This window comes from Delphinus delphis, chromosome 15 (assembly GCF_949987515.2).
Source record: "Delphinus delphis chromosome 15, mDelDel1.2, whole genome shotgun sequence".
Lineage (NCBI taxonomy): Eukaryota > Metazoa > Chordata > Mammalia > Artiodactyla > Delphinidae > Delphinus > Delphinus delphis.
This window is the reverse complement of record NC_082697.1, coordinates 58416828-58442034: the sequence shown is the minus strand read 5'-3', so window position 1 is coordinate 58442034 and position 25207 is coordinate 58416828. Positions and strand designations below refer to the sequence as shown.

Below are 25207 nucleotides of genomic sequence, written 5' to 3'. Positions count from 1 at the left end.
CTTACACAGTGCTGTATGTGAGTTATATCTCAAACTGGAAAAGAAAACTACCCCCCAAAAATACACTCTTTCAAAGAGCGTGCACTATAGATTCCCCCATCGTATATGGGATATGTATACGCCATATGTTCGCATGAAATCTCAGCTCTGCCAGGAGGTTGTCTGTGCATCGCTTTCGCTAAAGCTCTGGGGGATCCAGAGAAACATGGAAGATAGCCCTTCCCTGGAGGGGTGTAATGCAGTCCAGTTAGGGAAACAGAATCTAATTTGCAGACAGGAAGCAATTAGGACACAGTGGGAAGGCTTCTGTCACCCAGGGCTGGGTTGTATAGGATAGGCAAGGGGAAGCGGGGCATGCCTTAAAAGACTGCAGTAGCTAATGTTTACCACCCTGTTCTCACCTTAAGTCTTGCTAAAGGCAAGACTGTTGTATAACTTTCAAAGGTATGACAGTTATAAAACCTACAGTCATCTGGACTATGGCCAGAATTGAGAAAATAAGCAAATAGGAGTCTCCCAAGTAACGCAGGTATTTATCATCAAGATAAATGCCCAAGCTTGTTTACTTTTCTCATGGGAGGCACCGAAGGAAACTAGTAATTCTTACTTTACACAGAGTTCTTACACACTGGGTTCTGGTTTTCCAGTCCTCGGAAGCTTTGAAGCAGCAAATGGAGGAGTAGGATGGGGGCTGCCAGCAGCCTGGGGTATCACAGAACCACAAGATGCTGACACAAGCATTTCCCTCCCTCCCTCCCTCCCTCCTTTCCTTCCTTCCTTCCTTCCTTGCTATCCTCCTTCCCTCCCTCTCTTTCTCTCTCTCTTCCTTTCTTTCTTGACTTCAAGAAGGCAGAGAGAAATAATAGGGGATCATTTTAGAAAATGGTTAAGAGATTTTCAAGGGAGAGATATTGAAAAAGGGGCCTCGATCAGAATGAAGCAACACCAGAAGTTATGAGACTGGAGTTTTTGTTGTGTTGGGACGTGATCTGGGGAGAGGACCCCTTGGCTACGGGTCTTTGGGCCTTGGATGTGTGTTTATACTGATGGGGAGTTGTTGGATGGCTTCTGCTGTGGTCGCTTTCTCCTGGTATTCTAGGTTTTGAGGCTTATTTTTAGAATCTGAATTCTCCCTGGCAGGGGTTGAAAACTTTGGGGGGCTTTTCAAGTCACTTTTGGGCTGCTGGTTAATGAAACAGAACCTGCATGGGGGTCCCTCCCCAGAAGGTCCAGCCTGGGAGCCTGGTCCCCACCTCACCTGGGCCAGACTCTTTGTTTCTTTTTTTCTTGGCCGTGCTGTGCGGCATTCGGGATCTTAGTTCCTCGACCAGGGATAGGACCTGCTCCCCTTACAGTGAGAAGCGCGGAGTCTTAACCACTGGACTGCCAGGGAAGTCCCAGGGCCAGGCTCTTGATGTAGAAAGTGCTCCTGTAACCCGACCCCACCCTCCTGGCCAACCACTGCTCACGCCCCCACAGGACACAGGTGTACCTGCCTCTGTGTCTTCTGCCACACTGTTCACCCACCTCCTGTTCTGCCCTCGCCTGTGTCCTTCTCTTGTCTTAGACCCTCCACTTGCCTTAGAATCTGGGCTCAGTTTCCCCTTTGCGTTTGCTCCCATATCTCCCCATGTTGGTTAACTTTGCCTCCCTAAATGGGTTCCTTAAGCCCAGTGAGGGAGGGTCCATGCCTCCCCAATCCCACATCCGCCATCAGCCTTCAGAACCTCCCGCCTGAAAAATGGATCATAGAGTAAAATGTGAAGAGAAGAATTTTATTTTGGCCAATAGGATGTTGTTAGTACAGATTTGGGGCTGATATAGCAGAAACGGTGGAGTGCACATCTTTTCACCAAAGAGAAGTAATCAGTAACTTTAATGATAACGTCATTTCACCCAGAGGTGGGAGGACAAGAGACACCAACCTGGGGAGGGCAAATATGGGTTTGCAGAAGAGGCTCTTTTTCCCCATTAAAAAAAAAAGAAGTTTTGGGACTTCTTTGGTGGCGCAGTGGTTAAGAATCCACCTGCCAATGCAGGGGACATGGGTTTGAGCCCTGGTCCAGGAAGATCCCACATGCCAGTTGCAGAGCAACTAAGCCCGTGCACCACAACTACTGAGGCTGTGTTCTAGAGCCCGTGAGCCACAACGACTGAGCCTGCGTGCCACAACTACTGAAGCCCGCGCGCCTAGAGCCTGTGCTCCACAGCAAGAGAAGCCACCGCCATGAGAAGCGCACGCACCGCGATGAAGAGTAGCCCCCGCTCGCCACAACAAGAGAAAGCCTGTGCACAGCAACGAAGACCCAATGCCGCCAAAAATAAATAAATAAAATAAATTTATTAAAATAAAAGGTTTAATGTATTTTATTTTAAATTTCATTAATTTTAAAACATTTTTTATAAATACATCATAATTAATATAAATAATTAAATTATAATTATAGATTATAGAACTGTAAATTTTTAAAGTTATAAATATGTTTAACTTATTAATTTTTTCTTAATTTAATTTTTTGATTTTGTAATCTTGCTATGGCTCAACATACAAAAGATCAACTTAGGGTATAAGAGTGAAAAGCATTCATCTGGCTGCATCCCCCAGTGCTCCTCCCCCCTCTGCTTACAGGCAACCACTGTTACCAGTTTCTTTGTTTCTTTTTTTCTTCTTTTCTTTTTTTTTCCTTCCTTTTGGCCACATCATGCAGCAGTGAAAGCGCTGAGTTCTAACCACCGGACCGCCAGGGAATTCCCAGTTATCAGTTTCTTGTGTATCCATTTGGAGGCATTTTATGCATGTTTTACAAAGAAATACATATATCCTTCTTCGTTGTACCCAAATGATGGCTTGTAACAATAAACACCATTTGGGCTTTTGTCATGCACTGATACATCTCGGAGATAACTGCGTTTCTGCACATAAACTTCCTCATTCTGTCTTTTTTGTGGCTGCGTTGGGTCTTCGCTGCTGCGCGCGCGGGCTCTCTCTAGTTGCGGTGAGCTGGGGCTACCCTTCGTTGTGGTGCGTGGGCTTCTCATTGTGGTGGCTTCTCTTGTTACGGAGCACGGGCTCTTGGGCACGCGGGCTCAGTAGTTGTGGCACACGGGCTTAGCTGCTCCGCGGCATGTGGGATCTTCCTGGACTAGGGCTCGAACCTGTGTCCCCTGCATTGGCAGGTGGGTTCTTAACCACTGCGCCACCAGGGAAGCCCCCTCATTCTTTCTTGATGGTTGCATACTATTCCCTTGTGTGGATGCGCCATAACTGGTCTACCCAGGCCTCTGCTGATGGACAATTAGGTGGTTTCTGGCAACATTGCAGTGAGTACCCTTGTGTGCTCATCGTTTTGTCACTGCACCCAGGCATGGGGTCAGCTCTGATACAGATTTCTAGAGGAGGAATTGCTAGGTTAAAGGACTCATGCATGTTAAATTTTGGTAGATGCTTCTGTTGTGTGAGACTCAGGTTACCTTCCTACCGGCTCTGGGAGAGAGGCCTGTTCATCCACGTCCAGGCCAGCTCTGTGTACAATCAAACATTCTGCTCTTTGCCAGGGTGAAAATGGCAAGTCTAATGGGTGAAAAAGATCTGGGTATCAGTTGTGGATTTTTTTAAACACAGCCCTTTCATTTAATTAATTCATTTATTTAATTGACATATAATCGATTTACAATGTGTTAGTTTCTGGCGTGTGACAAAGTGATTCAGTTATACATATATATACATATTCTTTTTCATTATGGTTTATTACAGGATATTGAATATAGGTCCCTGTGCTATACAGTAGGTCCTTGTTATTTATCTATTTTGTGTATATTAGTGTGTACCTGCTAATCCCAAACTCCTAATTTATCCCTCCCCACCTTCCCCCTTTGGTAACCGTAAGTTTGTTATCTCTGTCTATCAAACCTTTCATTTTAGAATAGTTTTAGATACACAGGAAAGTTGCAGAGCCGGCGCAGAGGTGCCGTATGCTCCATCCAGCCTCCCCTACTGTTAGCATCTTACATCATCGGGGTGCATTCGCCACAGCTAAGAAACCGACATTGGTGACTTCCTGTTAACCAAGCTCCAGACTTTTTGAGTGTCAGCAGTTTTTCCAGTGGATTCCATTCCAGGGTCCAATCCAGGACCTACCTTTTGTTCGGTTGTCACCTGCCATTCTCCTTTGGTCTGTGACAGTTTCTCAGGCTTTCCTTTTTCCATGACCTTGGCTGTTCTGAGTTCTGGCCTGGTCCCCTGTAGAAAGTCGCCCAATTTCGGTTTGTCTGAGCTTTTCTTGTGATGAGCCTGGGGTCAGGGGTTTTGGGGAGCAGGACCACCAAGCCAGAGTGCCCTTTTCACTCCGTCAGATCAGCAGGTGCGTGATGTCCGCATGACTCCTCACTGATGATATTAAGCTTGACCATCTGTCCCTGAGTCGCTTTAACTGCATCTCCCTGCTTTAGAGAGAGACAAGCATCTTTCTGTATGAAGACTGGCTTGGCCGGGGTGGGGTGGGGTGGGGGGGAGCTGTCCAGGGGTGGGTCGTGGTCAGCATGATGGGTGTGGGGTTGAGGAGTTCGGGGGACGATGGGCATTGCGTGCAGACCCCCGAGTCCCCGGGGACCTGCTGTGGACGGGCTGACGGGGAGGCACAGCCCCTGAAGGTAGAGGTGCAGGGCCAGGCCAGTGAGGCAGTCCTTCCAGAGGAGACGCCAGCAGCCTTGGGAGAAGAGGACAGGAAACGGGAAGTGGGCTTGGAGGGGTCATGGCCAAGGGAGGAAGGAGGCTGGTGGTCAGGGGTGAATCCGTGGACACGAAAGAGAAGCAGGGAGCCAGAGGGGCTGAGGACCCAGGCTGAGGGAAGAGAGGGGTTTTGGTTTTTACCTTTTTTTCCACTTTTTTTTTTTGTGGTACGTGGGCCTCTCACTGTTGTGGCCTCTCCCGTTGCGGAGCACAGGCTCCGGACGCACAGGCTCAGCGGCCATGGCTCACGGGCCCAGCCGCTCCGCGGCATGTGGGATCTTCCCGGACCGGGGCACGAACCCGTGTCCCCTGCATCTCAACCACTGCTCCACCAGGGAAGCCCTGGTTTTTACCTTTTAATAAGGAAAGATTTGAACCAGCCTAGAGATTAGGAGAGAAGCCAGCTGAGAGGGCAGGGTTGGCAGGAGGGGTCATTGTTGGAGCAAAGTCCCCCGGACGTGGCGGGGTGTGGCGGGGTGGCCACACTTGTGGACTTTAAGTGGAGTTTGAACCAGAGAAGGGCTCCTTCAGTATCGAGGGTGGGTGGACAGATGCCTGGGAGCTGGGGTGGGAGGTTGAGGGGCTCAGGTCTCTGGTGGGGGGCACCCACCATGGGAGGGGGAGAGCCCCCTTGGGAGTCTGCAGGGCCAGAGGGGGATTGGGCAACCTAGCTAGGAGGGGGCAGGTTTGTTTGCTCTGGCTGCTGTAACAAATTACAAGCCTAGTAGCTGAAATAACACGTGTATTATCCTACAGTCTGGAGCTCAGAAGTCCACAATGGGTGTCACTGGGTGACAAGGTGCTGCATTCCTCCTCGAGGCTCTAGGCCGGAATCCAGCTAGCATCCGCCTGCATGTCTTGGTTCATGGCTCCGTGGGCCAATTTCAAAGCCAATGGGCCCCTTCTCTCTTTCAGGCCCTCCTGCTTCCCTATTCTAAGGACCCCTGTGGTTGCCTCAGGCCCACCTGGATCATCTCCTCATCTCAAGGGCCTTAACTTCATGACAGCTGCAGAGTCCCTTTTGCCATTTAAGGCACGTTCTGGGGATTAGGGTGTGGACAGCTTTAAGGGGCATTATTCTGTCTATGTACTGCAGGTGGGGCTGGGAGGGTCAGACTGTAGGGGGTTTGGACAAACAAGTAAAGGCGTGAAGGTAGAGGCCTCACAACAGGGGCACGTGGTATGATGGGGTCTGTGCTTGGGTCCTCCTGCCTCCTGGCAGTGAGACCTCTTGTGTCACTGAGGGCAAGTGACCCCCTCCCCGGATTTTACTCTGCTTCCCTGTAAGTAATTAGAACTAATGCTTTCGTAGTGACCCACGTGCCCAGTGTTCTGGGCACATCCAACTTGCAACACTGTGAAGGTGTGGGTACGATTGTCAGCCCATTTTCCAGATGAGGAAACCAAGGCACAGAGAAATGAAGCAACTCACCCAAGTTCACACAGCCTAGACATGGCAGAGTTGGGATTTGAACCAAGGAAGTTTGGTCCCAGTTACTGCTGTTAAACATTCAACCTACCTTAAAATCCTATCGTCTTAATTTTCTTTGGGCCTTTTTTGTTCCCCTCTCTGTGCCCCATCTGCTCACATTCTTCCATGTCTTCTCTTTTCTCCAAATCACTGTTGGGTATTCAGCAGGCCAGGTCGTGGTCCACGTCATTCCTACCGACCCCTGAGAGGTGGGTGGTGCCCGCCCATGCTTGTAAATGACAGGCAACACACACAGGTGTTTCTGAAAACCCCACATGCAACCGTATCTTGGGTACCAGGCAGAGACATCCCACCTGTAACATTTCTGAGCTCAGTGGCCATGGCCTTGCTTCTCCACCAGGTCAGTTCCTGATCAGAGTCGCCTGTGAAGCCCATGTGTCTTGTACAATTGCCCAAGGAGAATTCTCAGCATCGGGCATTACCTCTCTGTCCTCCTCCTCCTTTGCTTTTGGACCCTGCCTGCCTGTCGGTCATTTCACCAGAAAGGATTGGGAGTGGGGAGAAAAAAGTCACCTGAGACTCCTTAAGAGTCCCCCTTCCATCCGTGCTGGTTGTAGGTAAGCACTGAGGGTGGAGATGCTGCAAAGGTGTGAACTCCGTCCCCCCCACTTCCTGTCCACACGTGTCAGCAGCAGTTGCTGATGTTTATGGCATCTTGGGGTAGAAGCTCGTTAGAGCCTCTGAATTTTCTTGACACCCATGAGAAAAGATTGTCATTTTTGGAGAATGGTTGACACACCATCCATGTAGAACAAGTGGCTTCAGAGCCATGCCAAGGACCAGGTGATGAACACGGAGTGACAGGTGTTACTGAGTTTGGGCTGGTGGCAGCGAGGAGCCTGCTAAGTTCAGATCTTGGACGGATGGTGCAGCCGCAGGAAGCACCTCCTTCTCACTCTCTTCTGAAACCCCAACAAGAACCAGCAGTGGTTGTCGGCAAAATTCAGGGATGCCTTCTGCAGAGCCCGGGGACGAGCAGCCTCAGAAACTTGCATCAAAGAGTAAAAATGAACCGATCTTGAAGTTTAGAGACTGTGGCTTTTTTTGTCTCTGATTTTGTCTTGTTTGTGTTTACTTACCTCCACACTTCCCTTTTCAAGTTCTTTCCACCCACATCTTTTTTTTTTCCAAAGGGTGTGAGGAGAGCCCTTCTTTCTTTTTTTCTTTAATTAATTAATTAACTTATTTATTTTTGCCTACGTTGGGTCTTCATTGCTGCGCACAGGCTTTCTCTAGTTGCGGCGAGCGGGGGCTACTCTTCGTTGCAGTGCGCGGTCTTCTTATTGTGATGGCTTCTCTTGTTGCGGAGCACGGGCTCTAGGTGCGCAGGCTTCAGTAGTTGTGGCTCACAGGCTCAGTAGTTGTGGCTCGCAGGCTCTAGGGCACAGGCTCAGTAGTTGTGGCACATGGGCTTAGTTGCTCCATGGCACGTGGGATCTTCCCGGACCAGGGCTCAAACCCGTATCCCCTGCATTGGCAGATGGATTCTTAACCACTGCACCACCAGGGAAGTCCCTCCACCCATACCTTGACCTTCTGCCTGGACATCACAGGGTGCCCTGCTGAGAAATACCATTCTCCCCAGGGCATTCTGGAGGAGACAAAGGATTCCAGACCAGTTAAGTGATTCCAGTTCTGGAGCACATTTGGCCAAACCCTCCTGTTACCTTGAGCTGAACTGCGAGGCCATCTGTTATTGAGACCTGTTGTTAGGAACATCTTCCTATTTTAAAAAAACTTCATTTTTGTCAGATTCTAAGTTGAGACTCTTAGGGTAAGACCCTCCCATTTATGTCTGCTTCCAAATCTTGATGCCATCCAAGATGGGTCTTGGTGTCCTTTTTACACATAGGTATCATTTTCTCCAAACATTTGTGGAAATATCGGGGTGACCAAATTGTCTTGGTCTTTGCCAGGGACTTTCCCAATTTAGGTACCAAAAATCCTGTATCCGGGAAAATCCCTCTTTCCTGGGCGACCTGGGACAGTGGGTTACCCTATGAAGCACCCATGATGCTTTGAGCTTAGTTCTAGGTGCTGGGGGTGCAGATTTTAATAATTTCAATCCCTGCCCTTAAAGGGCCCACAGACTGGTTAGGAAGACGTCTTAGACGAGAAAGGTGCCCTGTGACAAGTACAGCAGAGAAACGTATGTTAATGACAGCTAGCATGTGCTGAGGGCATATGTGTCTCTCGTTGCTCTGGGTCCTCTTCGCAAGTGGATTCGTTTAATCCTCCCAAGAGCCTCATGAGGAAGAAGCTGCCAGTGTGCTTATTTTACAGATGGGAAAACTGAGGCACCAAAGTCATGCCCAGGGGAACTTTGATGCGACCACAGGCTGTCTGGCTCCAGACTCTGCACCCTTGATTTCCGCACTGTGTAGAGAGAGGTTCGGGAGGAATTAGTTCTCCTCTGGGAAAGCCAGAGATCACCTCTTGGAGAAGGTGGCAGCCAAGCAGGGATATGATGGGTGAGAGGAATTTGCAAACCCATAGGGAAGGAAGGAAACAGGGGGCAAAGAGGAAAGAGCATGCTTGGGGCATGTTTGGGGACATCCAAGCCAGGCTGCAGACACATCAATTTGTACCTGTGGTGGGAGGTGAAGTGAGAGGCAGGGTGGGGAGTTAGGGGTTCAACGTGTCCTGGGAACCCCCTCCATCCCAGGCAACTCAGGACCTTAGGTCACCTTCGTCGGGGACACGTTGGCCGGTGTCAGAAACACCCCAGTGGTCTCAATTTTAGGTAAACGGGCCACTGAATGCATTGAACTAAGGCTAGTGGTGGATTTGGAGACTCAAATTGCTTTTATCTTTCTTTCTTTTTTCCTTTTTATTAAGGTGACATTCACCAAACATAAAATTCATCATTTGAAAGTGTACAGTTCAGTGGCAAGTAGTACATTCATAGTGTTTTGCAACCATCATCTCCATCCAGTTCCAGAACATTTTCATCACCCTAAAAAGAAACCCCGTACCTGTTTCCTCCCAGTGCCCTCCCCTCCCCACCCCCAGCTGCTGCACCATTAATTGGTTTTCCGTCTCTGGATTTACCTATCCTGGACATTTCGTATACATGGATGGAATCATACGATGATTTCACGTCTGGCTTCTCTCACTTAGGATCATGTTTTCGAGGTTCATCCCAGCGATGTTTTGGAACCGCTGTATCAGTGATCGAGCTGGTCGGCCAGCCATCGCTAGGCTTCCCAGAAGTCAGCCCCCTGCCTCTGAATTTAGGATTCCAGGCAAACGCTGCCAGGCTGGGACCCCAAGTTATCCAGTGAACACTGGTGCAGGCTCAGACCGAGTACGACGACTCCCAGAGCTTGTGTGAGGGCCCGGAATAGCAGCTCCACCGGGGTGTTTCCGGGAATTCTAAGACTGTTTAGGCCGAGTTTTTTTAGGAACAAATCTGTTGCTGAAAGTGACTTGGAGTTTTTTCCTGTGTCTCGAGGTTTCAGGATCAATTCATTAATCTCAGCTCAAGGCGCGAAGATCACTGCGCCCACCGGCATGGCTTCTCTCCAGGATTTTGAGGGCTTTTTGCGACAGTCTTTCAACAGCGATATTAAAAAGCCTGCTCTGAGACTCGGTTGGCATGGCCTTTGCCTTTTCTTCCCTGGGAGCTGCAGCAGGTGGCAGAGATATCCCAGCCTCCCACTGCTGCTTGAAGCAGATGTGGCATCTCAGAAGTTCTGAGATCTCCCCTTCATTGCTTATGTCCCCCAGATGGGCAGGAATTGCTCTGTGGATATCTAACTCGGCCTGATCACTGACCTCCTGGACCCCTGATTCTCATTAAAGAAGTAGATCGTTTTGAACTGCAAAGTCCTCATGACAAAATTAGTTGAAGTCCATAATGGGCAGGTCGTTTTTTAAATCTTGTCTTGGGTGTGTCGTGTGAAAGTCTGTGTATATGCATCTTCACGGGTGTTAGGAAGGCAGAGAGAAAGGGGGTGACCTGTCGCCTTGGGCTCAGATATGTTGCTTCCACTGAGAATTGATTTTTCCTTTCACGTTTCATTGGGGGGGGGGGCAAGGTGTGCAAAACGAGTTGCTGATTGTGTCTGGATCTCCCAGCCTGGGAGGTATTTTGATGAGTTCTAAAGAGCTCCAGAGTCTGAGGGGCATGGGTTCAAACCACTCCATCTGTGTACATTTGGATAAGCCGCTCAACCTCTCTGGGCCCCAGTTTTTTCATCTGTGAATCAGGTTGATGATAACAATAATTTCTGACTCAGTGGTGTGGGAATGACATGGGATGATGCGTGTAAGGGCGTGAATTACAGGGCCCGCTGCGGTCAAGTTAAGAGCCCGTTACGGTTCATCTTAATGCAGTTTGTGAATCTGGGATGGGGTGCGGAGTAGCAGTTGTGAGATAAGTGGTAGATTCTGATCAGGCCAGGACGTCTGGACTCTGAGATGCCAAAATAAGGTGTAAACAGTCTTTGGAACCCCTGAGCACCCTTTACTTTCTTCCTGGAGTGAGAACCCAGCAGATTCAAGACCCAGAGGAGTGATGGGTGCAGGAGGAAGTGGATGCCAGCCCAGCCCTGCTTGGCCCCAGTACAACAGAAGGAAGTGTCCCTCTGTCTGCTCACCCGACCCCTGTCCACCTCCCTCCCTTGTGGCTCATGAGATTACGTTGCGAGAGGGCTGGGCATGCCTTGAAAAGAACATGCAGATGTAAGGGATCCTAGGACTTGGTCCCTAAAAGGTTAAAAACTGAGTTCGGACAATTGCGTTTATGACACCAAGAAAGGAGGAGTCATAATTTAGAAATACTCAATGAACAAATGTGGGTGATTGGCGGAACTCATTGGGCCCAACTACCTCTTTCCAAACAGTGAGTTCTCACTGGGGATCCAAGGGAATGAAAATTGGTTCTTGGGGGAGGGGAGAGGTGAAAAAAATCTGAACTATTACAGTGGTGTGTGGCCCTCCAAAACTCAACCCTGCCCAACAAAATCTTATTTCTTAGTATTTAATTTTTCTTGTTAGGTAGAAATTAAATTATATTCAAGTTAATTAATTGAATTTAAATATAATTTAATTTTTTTCCTTGGGGGCCAGGGGTAGGAGGGGAGGGAGGGAGGCGGCTGTAATGAAAACAAGATTGGGAAATCCTGTTTTATACTGGGTTCAGTGAAGGAGCTACTCCCAGACTCATTCCCGTAGGCCTAACCAGGAATAAATATCCGTGTAGCCCTCACTGCCCATTTAAGAGAACATCTTTCACCCAGCGAATCGTTGTCTCAGAACAAGGGATGTTTTCAGCTAGGGACCCCAGACTTCCAATTGGCATATTTACGGATGAGAGAGTGGGGCCCAGGATCACGCAGCTGGTCATGGGCCAACTTCCAAGTCCAAGCCTGGTTCTTTTTTATTCAGTTATTTACTGATTGATTGATTGATTGATTGGCTGTGTTGGGTCTTCGTTGCTGCATGTGGGCTTTCTCTAGTTGCGGTGAGCGGGGGCTACTCTGTTGCGGTGCGCTGGCTTCTCATTGCGGTGGCTTCACTTGTTGCAGAGCACGGGCTCTAGACGCACAGGCTTCAGTAGTTGCGGCACGTGGGCTTCAGTAGTTGTGGCTCGTGGGCTCTAGAGCGCTGGCTCAGTAGTTGTGGCGCATGGGCTTAGTTGCTCCGCGGCATGTGGGATCTTCCTGGACCAGGGATCGAACCCGTGTCCCCTGCATTGGAAGGCGGATTCTTAACCCCTGCGCCACCAGGGAAGCCCAGCCTTGTTCTTCTTGCATCAGAAATGCCTCCTTTTCCTTTTCTGTAACCAACGGTCACGATTTGGCTACCTAACATCTGGCCCCAGTGCAGCGTGGAAAGGCAGGGCCTCTGGTTCGAGAAGTATTTGGAATTTCAAGATGGCGGCAGCATTCAGCGGAGCTTGGGGGGCCCTTCTGCGTGTAGGGCCCCGTGGGCCTACACGGGTCACATGCCCGTGAGGTCAGCCCTGGTCAAATTTTCCATATTTAAAAAAAGGGGTTTGGAATGCCTCTCTCTGCATTTGGAAGGAGCTAATAAGAGTCATTATGAGATGGTGGAAACAGAAATCTCCAGCCCCTTAGCATTGCCTCGATTCCTGCGGGGGCAGGTGGAAGGTGGGTGGAGAATCGCCTTCAATGTGTCCTTTTCAATAGACAGTCGAGAAAAGCCACTCTCAGGGGCTTAATAAGAAAGTTAAACAACTGGGGAGGGAGGAGGGAGACCCCCTTGTTTGTTCCTTTATTTCCCCCCACAAAGCTCCCCGTAACTGTGGCAACCTGGGTTCTGCAGAGGCTGCACCCCAGCCACCCAGGGCCACCAAAGGATTCTCAAGGCTGTGTTTTACGTGGCAAAACTGTGGCTTTTCTGTTTTGTTAAACTAAAAGACACTTTCCTGTGGTTTCCAGTTTGTCCCAGAAAAATGGGTCCCAAGTATTAGATGGAATTGTGCTGGTGCTTCAGCACACGGGCGGCTCTGGAGGGATGCAGGGTCCTCTGCTGACAGTGGAGCGTCTGTGTGTCTGTGTCCACATGTGTGTCTGCCCTTAAGAATTTCACATTGTGGGGGTGAGGAGGGGAGTGTGGAGGCCAGTTGAGCAAATCCTTTCTGGAAGGGTGGCTTAGTGGCTGGCGAGGTGGGCCTCCTGCCCCTGGGGGAAACCAAATTAAAAAGAAATGGGGGTGGGGAGAAAAAAGAAAAAAGAGAGGGAGAGAAATGGGATTGACTGAAGTGGCATTTCCTGGCCTGGGGCCTGGGGGAAGGCAAGCTGTGGAATTTATTTAGAAAGATTTCAAAGCAGCTGGTTATATGTTTTCTTGCCCTCCCTCCCTCCCTCCTTCCCTCCCTTCCTTCCTTCTTCCTTCCTTCTTTTCCTTAAACCATTCTAGACTGTTGCTCTTGTTCTTTTCAGAATTATGAGCGTGTTTATGTGTCTGTTTGATCCAAAAGCAATGTTCCCGAGAGAGAGTGTCCTGAAGTTCCAGCAAATAGGATGTGACCACAAGAAAGATGATGATGGTCAATTAAAACAGGGGCAGGGGTGGGTAGACATTAATTTCCAGAACCAGAAGCTCAGACCCTTCCTTCCTTTAGATGTCTTGGCAAGAACCCCACCTCCCCCCAGCTTCCTAACACCTGTGTGTTCGCTCTCAGCAGCACAATTCACAATCTCTGAGTTTCTTCCCTTTTGGAGGAGAGAGGCAATGGTTTGACCCGAACTACTTGCAGAATTTGGGGCACCCCAGGACCTTCTGTTTCCCCTCCCGAAGCGCTCCGTTTGCAGCCACAGCAAACTGTGCTATTTTAGGCTTTCTGGACGCATAGTGCTTTCTGCTCTTGTGGGTTTTTTTATATGACTCAGTTTTCATAATAAATCGTGTTGGCAGCTCTGGGTCTGCCTTTCCTGAGACAGGAAGGGACAGTGAGTCCTTGACGTTCTGCACGGTTGTAAAATACCCGGGAGCACGAGGCGGCCGTGTTTCCCCCAGCTGAAGTCTCCTCCAGCGCAGTGCGCGGATGTGGGGAGGTCTGGGGCAAGCCGGGAGGGGACAGCAGCCAGCGTTGGAGGTGAGCCTGGTAGAGAGGCATCCTGGGGCCGATGTTTGTGGCCCGTCTTCCCTCCTACTTCTGCATTTCTGTTCCTGTGGGTGAGAGGAAATTGACACAGTTATATACCTTAACCACTTTTCACAGTCAGTCTGTTTTAAACCCTGAGCCTGTTTTCACAAAGATGTTCTGGGGTCAACCCCCCACTGTAGACTCCCCCCAACCCTGGGCCTTCCACCCCCACGCAGGGGCCTTCCGAGCTTTGCTTCTTGTTTCCTTTCCAGACCTTCTGCTTCATCTACCCTGTCTAGGGTTGGACCTCTCCTTTTCTCTGTAACCTCCCATGGTTCCTGTCCCATAGAACCAGAAAGCGAGCCACATAGGCAATTTAAAATTGTTTAGTAACCACATTTTAAAAAGGAAAAAGAAACAAGTGAAATGAACTGGAACAGCATATTAACTCTGGCTATCTAAAGTATTATCATTTCAATCTAGAGTCGATATAAAAAATTATGAACGAGGTGTTTCACATTAACATTTTAAAAATGTTTTGAAATCCAAGGTGTATTTTACGTTGACATCATATCCCAAATTGGATGCTAAAATTTTATCAAAAACATTTGATCTCAATTCAGAGTTCCTTAAATTTGCTGTTGAGAAAGTAGATTCGCATACCCAAGGAGTCCCAGACTTACATAAAAATGTTCCAGTAAATGAATTGTGTATTTGATTTTCTTTCTTTCTTTCTTTCTTTTTTCTTTCTTTTTTTTTTTTTCTTTGTGGGATCTTAGTTCCCCAACCAGGGATTGAACCCGGGCCCTCAGTGGTGAAAGCACAGAGTGCTAACCACTTGGACTGTCAGGGAATTCCCTGTATTCGATTTTCAATTTAAATAAATATAATTTAACAATTCAGTTCCTCGGACGCATTTCAAGTGTTTGGCGGTGTGGTGTGGTTGCTGGCGACCATATTGAACAGCCCACATAGAGACCATTTCCATCCTTCTGGAAAGTTTCCCTTGGACAGCCCCAGGCTTATAGAATGAGATCCAAACATCTCCATAGGGCTTCCACAATTTTCTAGAACCCAGCTCCAACCTATCTGGCTTTATTTATGGATTTTGTTTTATGCATGGTCGTTTTCCCATGCCTCTCTTTCCACTTTGAAAGCCCTTTCATCTCTTCCCCCAGAGAAATCTCCTCTTTCGGGCTGGGCTGAAAGGCAGAGCGTCCTTGAAGGATTCTCCCCTTCTCCCCGCAGCAGAATGAATCGATTCTGCTTCCCACGGGATCTAGAAGAGGAGGCATGGTGCGTGGGAAGCAGCACAGGCCCGGCCAAACCCCCGGACTGTGGCTCGCTGCCCTCAGAGCTCCCTGCTCCGTTTCTCCTGAGACAGGTTTGAATGGATCTTCTAATGCAGCGTTAGCCCTGCCCCGTTGGAAAAACAGAAGCAGACAAAGGACGGCACTGTGTCCTTCTCCAGCTGCCCGGGGGCTGCCGAGCATGGGACCGCAGACAGGAACACACCCTGGGTCCAGGCCATGTAATTCTAGGCGGGCATCAGTTCTGCAGGGAAAAAAAAAAAACGGTTCTTTGCCCTCACAAAAGGAAATATGTGCCTGGCTGCTCTGATTCTCACTTTTCAAAATGAGAACTGGTTGGTTTGTGTGTCCCTGTGTGTGTTTACTTTTTAAAAACTATAACATATATACAGAAAAGGGCACATAGCTTAATTGTACAACTCGAATTTTCACAAAGTGGACATTCCCGTGTAACCACCCCCAGATGAAGAGAACATGACTAGACACCCTCACCCACCAGCCTCTTCCAGACTCTCCTTCCCCTCCCAAGAGTAACCGTTTTCTTAACTTACACCCCCAAGATTCCTTTTCCTGCTTCTGGACTTCGGGTACATGGCATTCACCGGGAGGGTTTCTTGGCCTCTGGCTTGTTTTGCTTAGTATTTGCCATAGGTTGTGGTTGGCTTTTGAAGGCCTTTGTCTTTTCTGGTCACTTGAAACACTGTTAGTAAAAACTGCAGCGGTTAATTTGAAAAAAAAAAAAGGAGGAAAGAAAAGAAAAGAAAAAACATTAGTTATGAAAGATAGGTCTTGGTTGGGTGATGGTTTCAAGTGTGAAAAAATTTATGTTCACATTTGGTGGATGTTTGCCCAGGGGATTTGGATAATTTTCTCTTGTCATCATCTACCTTCTTTCTTTTTTTTAAAAATGGAAATGCAAAGGGTGAGCAATACCCAAGGCAATCCTTTGTTTTCTTTTGGCCACTCCACTCGGCATGTGGGATCTTAGTTCTCCAATCAGGGATTGAACCTCTAGTGGAAGCTTGAGGTCTTAACCACTGAACCGCCAGGGATGTCCCCCTACCTTTTACCTTTATGTAGGGAATCTCTTGTTAAGGTTCTCATTCTTGGGTCTGGAAGGGATGATGTTAACTCCCTTTCTGGCTTTTGGACAAGACTGGACACAGGTCATTTCCTAATTGTCTGTTTGTCAGTTAGAAAATGAAAGAAATTCAAAAAGATACATGTACCACAATGTTCATTGCAGCACTGTTTACAATAGCCAGGACATGGAAGCAACCTAAATGTCCATCGACAGATAAATGGGTAAAGAAGATGTGGCACATATATACAATGGAATATTACTCAGCCATAAAAAGGAACGAAATTGAGTTATTTGTAATGAGGTGGATGGACCTAGAGTCAGTCATACAGAGTGAAGTAAATCAGAAAGAGAAAAACAAATACCAGATGCTAATGCACATATATGGAATCTAAAAAAACAGTACTGATGAAACTTGTGGCAGGTCAGGAATAAAGATGCAGACGTAGAGAACGGACTTGAGGTCACAGGAGGGGGAGGGGAAGCTGGGACTAAGTGAGAGAGTAGCATTGACATATATACATTACCAAATGTAAAATGGATGGCTAGTGGGAAGCAGCCGCATAGCACAGAGAGATCAGCTCGATGCTTTGTGACGGCCTAGAGGGGTGGGATAGGGAGGGTGGGAGGGAGGCTCAAGGTGGGGAAGTATATGGGGATATATATATATATATAAGTATAGCTGATTCACTTTGTTGTACAGCAGAAACTAACACAACATTTTAAAGCAATTGTACTCCAATAAAGATGTTTAAAAAAAAAGGATTGAGAGTGGAAAAGAGAGATGGGGAGATGTCAATTGAATTTTTTTTTAATTAATTAATTAATTTATTTTTGGCCGCATTGGGTCTTTGTTGCTGCACACGGGCTTTCTCTAGTTGCGGCGAGCCAGGGCTACTCTTCGTTGCGGTGCGCAGGCTTCTCACTGCTGTGGCTTCTCTTGTTGCGGAGCACAGGCTCTAGAGGGCAGGCTCAGTAGTTGTGGCACACAGGCTTAGTTGCTCCGCGGCATGTGGGATCTTCCTGGACCAGGGCTCGAACCTGTGTCCCCTGCATTGGCAGGTGGATTCTTAACCACTGCGCCACCAGGGAGGCCCCTGTCCATTGAATTTCTGATCTGGTGTCTTCTGGTTTTGCTTTAGGTAAAATGTCTGCTCCAGGATCCTACCAGGCGGCTGCTGGACCTTCCTCGGTGCCAACTGCGCCCCCATCCTATGAAGAGACAGTTTCTGTTAACAGTTACTACCCCACACCTCCAGCACCCATGCCTGGGCCGACCACGGGGCTCATGACGGGCCCAGATGGGAAGGGCATGAATCCGCCTGGGTACTATACCCAGCCAGTGCCCGTCCCCAATGCCAATGCAAGTACGTACGGCCTCCCGGGCCCCCTTACCTCTCCTTGGCCCTCAGCCCTGGGACTCCAGAGAGTGGCCGTAGTGACTGTGCCCCACAGTCTAAGCAAAGTGCCAGTCAGTCCAACTTTCCCCCGTGTCCTGAAATGTCACATCTAGTCTTGGGTTCCCTGTCAGTGAGGCTTTGCTTTTTCCATAATGAAGCACAGTGTATGAACTTTCCCACGTCCACTGTAAACCGAGCCTCTGCTGCTTATCACAGAGGCACAACGAACCGTCCCAGAGAAATTTGGGAATGGGAGTTTGCTTTCGGGGGCTCCTGCCCTTCCTGCTGAGGCTTGGCGGGAGAACCCCTGCCCCGAGGCCAGGGCTGGAGTAGGAGAGGGAGAGGATGCAGCCGTGAGTGAGGAATGGGTGAGCTGAAACCCACCCCCAGCCCAACATTAGTGCAGGTGACTCCCCTGCCCTCCAGCAACTTCTTCATGTCCTTGCCCTTTGGTACTTCCTGCTGCCCGTCTGCACCCAGGTATGTAGCTGATTCAGTATTACAGGCAGCTCAGAGAGCGGGCCCGCGAGACAGACTGCCTGGGTTCACCAGCCTCCTTGTGCCTCGGTTTCCCCATCTGTAAAACGGGGCCCATCAAGTACCTACAACCGGCGGCTGTTAAGATTAAGTAAGGTTCCATGAGTAATCATTGGATGAATGTGAACCATTGTTGTCATTGTGCTCAAGTGACTTTGACTCCTTGAGATGGAAGAGGACAAGATAACGACTTCAGACTCTTTTAGATCACACTCTGATCAATAAATAACTCATTCTTGTACCCCACATAACCCTTATTAAAATTTACGTGTAAGTGCTGAATTATGCTTTGATGCTGCTCTTCTTCAGGGGGTGGGGGTGCTTTCTAGGTCTTTCTGGGAATATTGTCTGGTTAGCTCTGGGTAACAGTTCATGTCCCCTAATACACAGATCACAGAAATGGCATCTCAATAACATAAAAACAAAAAAGTCACTTTGACAGAACTACGAGCTTAAACAACTTTGCCGAAAACCAAAAGAATGTGCTAAGCTCCGAGGGCTTTGTGATTTCCATCACCCTAGGTGCTCTTCTAATGCTTGTGGATGTCCGCGTGTGTTTTTCACATAGTTTTCTCTTTTTAGCACGATTTCATATACCCACTGCGTGTATCAGTATGGTCCCCCGACTTGTAAAGAACTGGGCCAGTATCCCCTGGCTTGGTAAACGCCAGCCTTATTACTGGGCATTGGAGTTTGCTAAGGAGACCGTGTGAAATGCAGGCTTGTTTATGGAGGATTCACTCTGTACCAGGCACGGGGTGAGGTTCTTTACTGCCTTTGTCCCATTTAATCCTAGCGACAACCCTTATTATTCCATTTTTTAAAAAACAGCTTTATTGAGATAGAATTCCCATACCATAAAGTTCACTCTTTTAAAGTATATGATTCAGTGGTTTTAGCATCTTCACAGAGCTGTGCAACCATCAGCACTAATTCCAGAACATTTCCGTCACCCCAGAAAGAAACCCCCGTCACCCTCCATCCCCCCAGCCCCCCGGCAACCACTAATCTACAGATGAAGAAAATTGAGGCTAAAACCCATCACATCACTGTTTCTGAAATTACCATCTGCAGACCACCTTTGTAGAACCACTCAAGAGCTTAAAAAGCAGTTTGGGGACCCTGCCCCAGACTTGCCGAATCAGACGGTCTTGAGGGCAGGACCAGGGAATCTGCATTCTTAATAAGCTCCGCACTTGAGTCCAGAGACAGTTGAGTTTGAAAGCCTGGTGGAGCTGGGCCAAATCTCCTCCAGAAACACACAGTCCTTTCCCCCATCTCGTGTGTGGAGGTTTCCAGAGCCCCTCAAGTGGTAATTCTGGAAATCTGCCACTGATTTCTTCCCTTTTTGTCATTTTTCTCCCTCCTCACCCATCCCCAATTTTTTTTATTGTGATAAAATAACACATAACGTAAGATTGATTACCTTAAGCATTTCTCAGCGGACAGTTCAGTGGCATTAAGTACGTTCACATTTTTGGGCAATCATTACCACCTTCCATCTCTTACATTATACAAAACAAACTCTATACCCATTAAATGGCAACTCCCCTTCACTCCTCTCTCCCAAGCCCCTGGCACCCACCATTCTACTTTTTATCTCTATGAATTCAACTACTCTAGGTGCCTCCTATCTGTGGAATCAGCAGTATTTGTCTTTTTGTGACTGGCTTGTTTCAGTTAGCCTGATGCCCTTAAGGTCCATCCATGTTATAAGATGTGTCAGAGTTTCCTTCCTTTTTAAGACTGACTAATAACCCGTTGCATGGATGGACCACATTTTGTTCATCCATTCATTTATGAATGGACGCTGGGTTGCTTCCACCTCTGGGCTCTTGTGAACAGTGCTCTCCTGAACGTGGGTGAGCAAATATCTGTCAAGATCCTGCCTCTACTGTTTTGCATTTAATGAATGTCTTCCTCATTTACTGATTGGCCGGTTTGTTCTGTTCCTTCCATCAGTTGCTGTGCAGACAGTCTACGTGCAGCAGCCCATCTCCTTTTTCGACCGCCCAGTCCAGATGTGTTGTCCTTCCTGCAACAAGATGATCGTGACTCAGCTGTCCTATAATGCCGGCGCCCTCACCTGGCTCTCCTGCGGGAGCCTGTGCCTGTTGGGGTAAGTCTGAGGTCCACTCAGACCCCGGGCTCTCCCGAATTCCTCTCTTGTAGGATTTCTCAGCCTCAGCACCTACTTCTGTGTTGTGGGGGCCTGTCCTGTGCCCTGTAGGATGTTGAGCAGCATCCCTGGTCTCTACCCACTAGATGTCAGGAGCTCCCCTGCCCCCGTTGTCATAACCAGAAATCGTGCCCAGTTGAGAACCACTGCCCTCGAGCATATCAGCGCCTGGAAGCTGCTGTCCCATCCTTTCTTCTCAGACCACTCCCTGCGTGTAGGGACAAGCATAGCAGCCATTTGTATCTGTGTACAGCGATACCCTTGGGGATTTCTTTTTGTAGAATTTCATGACCTAATTAATAATGTTTGCTTGACTCTAAGAGAAGCTTTAAACAATCTGTACATTAAAATATTTTATAGTCATCTCTTTAAAATTTCTTATCCTTTTAGGACCCCCAGTAGTTTTCTGTTGCCTACACAAGGAGAATGTGTAAATAAATTTATGTCTGCACCAAGGGTATTATGTTGAAAGAGATAATACTTTCTGTTCTGGGAGAAAGTTGAGGAAGCACCATTTAACTTTTTTTTTCCAAACAGATAAAGGCAGCCTCCTTATTCCTGGCCATGCAAGTCACTCAGAAAACCATAAGTGCTCCGTTTGCTTCCTCGAAGGCAACCGTGTTTGTGGGTTTCTTTTCAGAGACCCTTGCCTGGATCTTTCCTCATTATCTGCTCATGACTTAGGTGGAGGGGGAATCGTGGTTCTCTTCCTAATTTTGAAGAGAGGCTCAAAGCCCTTGAGAGCTTAATTAACTTTCTTGAGGACTTGCATTCAGAGGGGAAGAAATGAGACAGAAAACATACATAAAAACTCATCGTCCTTTGGACTTTCCTGTTAAAACTAACTTTTGTCTTTGAAATCAGGGAAGGACAAAATGGAAACTTTTATCGAATATTGGCCTCTCGCTTTCAAATTGAGGCAGCTTTTTCTATCCGTTCTTCCTTTTCTTCCTTAAATGCAGTACTGTGTGTTCAGATCCTGCCTCTCACAGCTGTGTGGCTCTGGGCAAGTGACTTCACCTCTCTGTGCTCCAGTTTCCTCATCTGTAAACTGGGTTGTACTAACGCCCACCTCCGGGGGTGTTGAGGATAAAGTAAGTGGCTGTGTGTGCATCGCCTCTTGCAGCCATGCCCGCACTTGTCAGGCGGGAGGATAGGATGATCGCTAAATGCACTGGCTGCCCTTATTTGAACTCAGGTAAGCTTAGGCAATAGGAAATTCCATTCATGAGATAGTCTTCTCTTCAGGATATTTCCTGATTCTGCTTTATATAAATCAGTGTCTTCCTGTAAAATGTGGATTATTTTTTTTTTTTTTAAACCATGTTTTTTGGCAAACTTTGGTTGTAAGGCTGTGGGGTGTTTTCTGACACTGGCCAAGCCTCCAGCACCAGCTGCGTGTCAGTGTTTCAGTTCAGCTCTGACACTACCTGGAGTTGCAGACCCCACAGCTTAAGGGCTCAGTCCCACAGACTGCCCCCCACTTCAGATGCCAGGCACAAGTCGTAGGTCCCCTGAACTTCTGACCGATCAGGGGTCCTGCTATCCCCTCTTCGGGTTTGATCATATGCTAGAATGAATGAACTCAGCATGGCAGTTTACTTACATTTACAGGTTTATCATACAGGAGACAGACAGATGGACAGCTAGGTGAGGAGGTAACAGGGCGAGATCCAGATAGGTCCTGAGTGCAGGAGTTTCTGTCCCCTTGGAGTTGGGGTACACCACCCTTCCGGCACATAAATGCCGGATTCACCAACCCAGAATCTCTCCAAATTAGCTGTTCAAGTGTGTTTATAACCCAATCGTCATCCCCCCCATTCCACCCCAGAGGTCTGTAGTCGAGGTTGAAAGTTCCATCCCTCTAGTCACTTGGTCTTTCTGGTGACCAGCCCATCCCAAGCCTGTCTAGGGACCCACCCTAGTCATCTCACTAGCATAAACTCAGGTGTGATTGAAAGGGGCTCTTTGTGAGTAACAGAAGACACTCCTGTCACTCAGGACGTTCCACGGGTTTTGGAGCTCTGTGCCGAGAACCAAAGACCAAATATATTTCTTCTTACACCTCAGGCTGTATGGAGGTCCTGCCTGCGTGCGCTGATGATGGATTATGTAGGTTAAGAGACGTGATTTGTGGAAATTTATATGATTGTTGCTGTGAGAAGCAGGCTGTCTGTATGGAAAAGTGATCAGTCCAAGACAGGAGTCAGCAAACTACAGCCCCGGGGCCAAATCCAGCCTATTTTAAGTTCTATTGGAACAGGTCACGCCCTTTATTTACGGATTATCTGTGGCTGCTCTCATGCTCCAGTGACAGAACAAGACCCATGTAGCCTGAAATACATACTCTGTGGCCCTTTACAAAAGAAATTCACCAATTCCAATCTAACACTTTGAAAGATGCCTACGTGTCCCAAGACTTGATAATACACGCAGAGCAGTCTGTCCGTGGGAGCAGCCTTGGCAATGGCTGGGGTCTTAGTTCCCCAGGGCTGCCATAACAAATTACCACAAACCTGGTGGCTTAAAACAATAGGAATTTATTCTCTCACCATTCTAGAAGCCGGAAGTTCAAAATCAAGATGCCATGCTCCTTCCAAAAGCTCTAAGGGCAGAATCCTTCCTTGTCTCTTCTAGCTTCTGGTAGTCCGGGTGTTCTTTGGCTGTGGTTGCATCACTGCAGTCTCTGCCTCTGTCTTTACGTGGGCTTTGTCCCTCTCTGTATTTCTGTGTGTCCTTTTCTCTTCTTATCAGGATCCCTGTCTTGGAGTTTAAGGAGCCCACCCTCAAAATCCAGGAAGATCCCATCTTGGGATCCTTAATTACATCTGCAAAGACCCTTTTTCCAAATAAGGTCACATTTCTAGGTTCCGGGGATTAAGACTCCGACATATCTTGTTGGCGGCTGTCATCCAAACGACTACAGTCTGTAACGCTCTCCACGTGTGGTCTTTTTTGTTCTAGGTGCGTCGTGGGCTGCTGCTTCATCCCTTTCTGTGTGGACGCCCTGCAGGATGTGGACCACTACTGTCCCAACTGCAAAGCTCTCCTGGGCACCTACAAGCGTTTGTAGGACTCAGCCAGACCTGAAGGGAGCCGTGTGCTGCAGGAAGGCCTTTCCGACTCTCACCCAGCCCCACCCCTGGTGAAGGCTCCATTTTGGTGGTCTCATCTCTCCAGGGTCTCCACCTTCGTGTCTTCTCTTGGGGGGAAAATATCGCAAAAATAACACACCTCCAAACCCCAGAAATTGCTGCTTGGTGTCGTGCACAGGACATGCAAAGACATTCTCCTTGAGTGCTGGTTCAAGGGTTTCCTGCCTCCCCGTCTGTGACCCCAAGTCACCCCATCCAGCTGTGACCATTGTCCTGAGTATCTTCTGGTGATTTGCCACTGATTTTTTGGCCTCAGTGGGCCTTTCTCTTGGTGGTCTCAAACTGAGAAGCCCCAGATTGCCTTAGTTTTTAAACTGTTCTGGCCCTAGAACGGCTGAACCAACCTTTAGTGCCTACCGTCCTAGCCATCTGTTTCCACTTCTGATGACAAAAATCTTGCCTTACAGTCTAAGGGCTTGGCTCTCAGATTCTGTAACTGCAGGCCTTTAAATAGCACACAAATTCACTTTAATTTCTTAATTCATTTTTAAGTACAGGGAGGGGTTATTCACACCCATCAGACGCATAGCCATGAGGTCATAAACGCAGGCTAGGAATAGAAGGCCGGATCTTTTCACTGATCTGCCTTCTTTGGACCAGATCCTCAGCCACTTTCCACAAAGAGCTTTTTTTTTGGTAGAGGAATTGTTTGTATTAACAGTTTTTGTGACCTCCTTTTGGTCTTAAACACCTTTGAACATAATTTTGAAAGGAGGGATTTATAGAACTGTTTTCCCTAACCATACGTATGACTGGTATCATTTTCCCATTTGCCAATGCACTCTCACTTTTTTTTTTTTTTTTTCCTTAACAGAAAAAGTAACGGGGATAATTTCGTCTACTGCCTTTACTTGGGTTTAGTGTTGTTCCTAAAGACCTCCATAATGGAACTCTTAAAGCGGGTCCCCTTTTGGGTTCCTGGTGGATATGTGGAAAGACGAAGGAAAGCGTGTTTGAGCACGTCTGAGTATCATGGTGCTGAAAAGTGTGGGGACCTGACTGTTTCAAAGGCATCTGAAGTCTGGATTTTATTTTTCAGAAATCAATTTGTTGTATAACATCTGAAGACATGATTTCTAGGACTGAAGCAGCAAGCCAGAGTTCTCTGTGCGCTGCTGTGTCATCTTTGAAATCAAGACAACGCCGGGCTCGACTTTCAAGAGTCCCCATTTTGATACTAAATAGACACAGGGAATGCATGTGAATAATATTATGTAGAAATCAAGCCTAGGCCTTGATCGAAAATCTGTATATTGGTTCAAAATTATAGTCATAACCCATTGATTCAGCTTATTCGTTTGATGTTTCGGAAGTTCCAGTAATTATTTTTGCAATGACTATGGATACTACATAGTACTTTGGTGTTATCTGCTTTTCAAAAATAAAGTCTTTTGTTCACTCTGTGAACTATTCATCAATTCTTACGGTGTAAAGAAAGGTCTCATGTTGTGTTTCCAGCCATTGGTACAAAGAACCCTTTATTTGTTCCATAACGGTAGAAAATCCTTCATGATAAAAACTACAGACTTGCTGAATATCCCCCGATGTCAAGATGACCGATGTTGAGTTGGGTGGATAGCTAGCAAGTCATATTTGAACATTAGGCTGTTGGAACCCAATAGGCGTCATCAGTGGCAGCAAGCCATAGCTTTCAAATTTTAATAAAATGCACAGAAGAAAGCCGTCCTCATTCATGCTCCGAACAAAACATGCTTTGTTAATTGATCCGGGTAGATGCGAGATGCTAGAAGGAGGGCATTGTAACT

At 47.7% G+C, this 25207-nt stretch overlaps 1 protein-coding gene across 2 annotated transcripts in view; it reads left to right on the top strand.

Moving 5' to 3' along the window:
• LITAF (lipopolysaccharide induced TNF factor) overlaps positions 1-24844 on the top strand; it is a 32341-nt gene extending 7497 nt beyond the window's left edge. For both annotated transcript variants that reach the window (XM_060031749.1, XM_060031750.1), the window contains exons 2-4: positions 17313-17537; positions 20070-20226; positions 23251-24844. In XM_060031749.1, coding sequence (XP_059887732.1) covers positions 17313-17537; positions 20070-20226; positions 23251-23359 — 491 coding nt within the window. In that variant the 3' untranslated portion in view covers positions 23360-24844. The remainder of the gene's footprint in view (positions 1-17312; positions 17538-20069; positions 20227-23250) is intronic.
• Positions 24845-25207: the final 363 nt, after the last annotated feature.